Source organism: Meleagris gallopavo, assembly GCF_000146605.3.
Source record: "Meleagris gallopavo isolate NT-WF06-2002-E0010 breed Aviagen turkey brand Nicholas breeding stock chromosome 2 unlocalized genomic scaffold, Turkey_5.1 Chr2_random_7180001848277, whole genome shotgun sequence".
NCBI lineage: Eukaryota > Metazoa > Chordata > Aves > Galliformes > Phasianidae > Meleagris > Meleagris gallopavo.
Genome location: NW_011093691.1, coordinates 1 through 4338, shown reverse-complemented (window position 1 = coordinate 4338; position 4338 = coordinate 1). Strand labels below are relative to the sequence as shown.

General features: G+C 59.3%; 1 protein-coding gene across 1 annotated transcript; it reads right to left on the bottom strand.

Moving 5' to 3' along the window:
• Positions 1-1453: 1453 nt before the first annotated feature.
• Positions 1454-4335, bottom strand: LOC104915416 (kinesin-like protein KIF3C; the record flags this gene model as incomplete). The annotated part of the gene is made up of 1 exon (XM_010726310.3): positions 1454-4335. A coding segment is annotated over one exon (1434 nt), but the record flags the coding sequence as incomplete, so codon positions are not given.
• Positions 4336-4338: the final 3 nt, after the last annotated feature.

Here is a 4338-nt window from a genome sequence, read left to right as displayed (position 1 = left end):
ATCCCATCTCATTCCACCCACCCCACCCCACCTCAATCCATCATTTCCCATCCCATCCCATTCCATCCCATCTCATCCTGCCCCACCCCAGTCCATCCCATCCAACTCCATCTCACGCCAGCCCATTCCACTCAGTCCTATTCCATGTCATCCCAACTTCATCTCATCCCACCCCCCCTCCTCTATTCCACCCCATCCCATCCAAATCCATCTCACCTCATCCCATCCCATCTCACCCCTCCCTATCCCGTTCCATCCCATCCCACCCCACCCCATCCTATTTCATCCCAACCCACCCCACACCTCCCAATTGCATTTCCCTTCCCCTCCCCAGGGCAAATGTGTTCCTCATCACACAGCTGTGCACACACACACACACACACACACTCATGCTCGCATGCACGCACACTTCTGCATGCCCACGACATTTGTGCACACGTGAGCGCACACTCATTTTACACCAACGCACACATACATCCGCACGCCCATGCATGCTGGCATTTGTGTGCATGCACACACTCATTCACACCCACGCATCTGCACACACCCTTGGACCACGGGATGTGACAAAGGCTGTGCCCCCCCGGGACCCCCTTGCTGCCGTCTCCAAGCAACCAGCAGACACGCGGGCGGTGACGCGGTGCGAAGGGGGGACAGCATCTCTTGGGCACGAAGGTTTCTGGGGCAAACCCACAGAGCTTCACCTACATTATCTGGGGCAATACCACATTTTCCCTATTTTTCTCCTATTTTTTTTTCCCTTTCCAGCCATTGTATGGGTACTTTCTGCATGCAGCACCTGCAATACATGACGGTGAGCTGCTACAGGGTCGAGAGGGGCCATAAACCCCACAGCCAGCTCTGCCCCACCCCGCTGCTGCAGAAATGGTCTTTTAGTCCTGCTGTTTTCTCCCTGCAGAAGTGTTTATTTACTGCGATGAAGACGACGCTCAATCTTCCTTAATACAGCTGAACCCTTAAGCCTCTCACTGCAACCCATTTCCTGCCTCCAGATAACTCCTCCAGCACTCGCCCGTGCCCTGAGCTCCCCAGATTGTGGTGCTGACCTTAAAGTCGATGGCACCGTCCCCCCACGGCCACAGGATGCATGTGGCAGATGCTGGGAGCTCTGCTTTGAGATGGAGGCTGCTGCCTCCTCTGAATGGAGCACATCTGTCTGAGCAGGACAGTGCACATCTGTTTGCCTGCAATGGTGCACATCTGTCTGAGCAGGATGGTGCAACAGACCCCGTGTCCGCAAGGATGTGTACAGGTTCTGCATGTACCATCCATGCATGGGCAGCCCTCTGCAGTACTCCTGTCCTGCACCCATCAGGGTTTTGTCCACTAGATGATGCCTCCCCATCACCTCCCCCCCCCTTCCCGGGCTGGTCCCCCATGGCTGGAAGCTCTGGAGGCCAGGGAAGGGGATGCAGAGTCATCCTGCCTCCATCCCTGCCTCATTACTCAGCAATTACCAGACACACCGTGGCCCCGAGCCAGACCCACTGTGCTGTGCAGGACAAGGAGACACTGCAGGACAGCTGCCAGTGGTGCAGCACCATGGTGGGAATGTGCCACGCACCCCTGGGCATGGCCATGCATCCCTGGGTACAGCCATATGTCCTCAGGGCTGCTGGTCCCTGTCTTTATGCTGCCACCACCCCTGTATGGCAGGGATCCCACCCTGTAGCCATGGCACAGCAGGGAGCCCAGTGCTGGCCCGGAGCCCTGCCCCAGCATCCCTTCCTCCAATCCCCCAAATCCTGGCGATGTAACACGAAGAATGCCAGCAGGGCTGTGATGCTGTGTGTTGGGACACCCAGGCTTCCTTCCCATCTCAGTACTGGAGACCCATCCGTGCAGCCAAGTGCATCCCAGAGCATCCCTGAGCCCTGGGCGTGTTCCCGGGGCTGCTTGGAGGCAGCAGTCCCAACGTGCAGCATCACTCCCTCTCTCTGCCGTGAGCTGCTTTGTTGTGCTGAGCACAGCACAGCACGCTGGTGCCATCAGCGGGCATGGCTGGGTAGCCCTGCCTGCCCCACGCCCTCAGCAGCCTCCACAAAAGGTTCCCCCACAATGCCAGGATGTGTCTGTGAGCAACCTCAGTCCAACACTGCCCAGGGGAGTGGGGCTCCCCTGCTTGTGTACCACACTTGGGCATCCTGACTGGGGACCTTGCTTGGTCACCTTGCTTTGGGACCCTGCTTAGGTACCATGCTTGGGGCCATGCTAGCCACCTTACTTGGCTGCCCTACATGGCCACCTTGCTCGGTCATCCTACTTGGACACCTTCCTTGGGGACACTACTTGGGCACTTTGTGTGCAGACCCTTCCTGAGGACTCTGCTAGCCACCTCACCTGGCTACCCTACTTGACCACCTTGGTTTGCAACCTTGCTTGGTCACTCTGCTTGGTCATCCTGCTTTATCACCCTACTTGGCCACCTCTCAAGGACTGTGCTCAGGGACCCTGCAAGCCACCTCACTTAACTACCCCACTTGGTCACCCTTTTTGGCCACCTTTCTTGGAAACATTGCTTGGGCACCTCATGTGGGGACCCTGCTAGCCACCCTACCTCTGTCTACCTTATTTGGCCAGCCTACTTGGTCAATTCGTTTGGCCACCTCATTTGATCACCCTACTTGCTTACTTTACTTGGCCACCTTGCTTGGCCACCCTGCTTGGTCACCTTGCTTGGCCACCCTGCTTGGCCACCCTGCTTGGTCTCCTTGCTTGGCCACCCTGCTCGGTCACCTTGCTTGGTCACCTTGCTCAGTCATCCTGCTTGGTCACTCTGCTTGGTCATCCTGCATCATCACCCTACTTGGTCATCCTGCTTGGTCACCACCATCCCACTTGGCCACGCACTCAAGTACTCCACAGCTGTCCCCAGGCAAATCAGGTCCCACCCAGCGGCACCCACTGGTACCAGCACATCACAAAACTTACCTTGTACTTGGTGGCCAGCAGCTCCGTGGCCTCCTGCTCCTTCCGCAGGTCCTCGATCATCTTCTCCTTCTCCTCCAGCAGCTTCTGCTTCTCCTCGCTCACCAAGCTGTGGTCATCACGGATAGCGGCCTTCTCCTCTTCCAGCCTCTCCTTTTGCTCCTGCAGGTAGTTCTCCATGTTCTTCTCCAGCCCATCTTCATTGTCATCTTCCCCTTCGTTCTCCTGCGCCGTCTCCCCATCCGCCGCCTTCTTCCTCCGGCTGCTCCTCCTCCTCTTCTTGCTCAGCATGCCGCGCCTCTCCAGCTGCGCCTTCAGCCTCACGATCTCCTCCTGGAACTCCCGCAGCAACGTGTCCTTGGGGTCCTCGTTCACCCGAGGCTTGTTCTTGATGTTCTTGGCCCTGTTGGCGAACCGGAGGGTGGAGAGGCTCTCCTCGTAACTGTGAGACGCCGGGCCCAAGGTGGCCACCATGATGGTCTTGGCATTGCCGCCCAGCGAGTCCTGCAGCAAGCGGGTCAGCTTGGAGTCCCGGTACGGGACGTGCGTGCTTTTGCCGTCCACCAGCGCCGAGATGACGTTGCCCAAAGCGGAGAGGGACAGGTTGATCTTGGAGGCCTCTTTGGGCCGCTCGCCTGGGCCGCCCGTTTTGCTCTGCCGCTCGCTGCCCGCCAGGTCCACCAGGTTGAGCTTCCCGACACGGATGTGCTCGTGGCCATCCGGCCCCGTCTCGCTGCACTCCACCGTGATGAGGAAGATGGCGTGCGAGCGGGAGCTGCGCTCGTTCATGTTGGTGCTGCCCACCGAACGCGCCTGGCTACCCAGGTTCATCACGTGTTCGATCTCCTTCACGTTCTTGGTGACGAAGGAGGACAGGTCCTTGATGTAGACGCCCGTCTCGGGGTTTTCCTTCAGCTCCAACTTCTTGCTCTGGTCCTTGGCCAACAGATCGCGGATCTCCTCCTGGTAGATCTCCAGGTAGGAGGCGCGCACCAGGTACTGCTGGTTCTGCGAGCGCGAGATGTGCGTGAAGATGTGCTCGAAGGAGCTGGGGATGATGCCGCGCGTCTCGGGGTCCCCCCACGCTCCCTGCATGGTGTAGGTTTTGCCGGTGCCCGTCTGCCCGTAGGCCAGCACGGTGCCGTTGAACCCTCGCAGCACCGAGTCCACCAGCGGCCGCACCGTCTCGTCGTACAGATCAGCCTGCTTGGAGCTGGCGTCGTAGACGGCGTCGAAGGTGAAAGTCTTGGGCAGCTCTCCGGGAGCGGCGCGGGGGTTGCGGATGGTCACCCGGCCCAGCTTCACCTCCAGCTCCAGGACGCGCTCGCAGCCCGCAGCCTCCTCCCGCCGGCTCATGGGGCGGCACCGGGCCACCACCCGCAGCGCTTC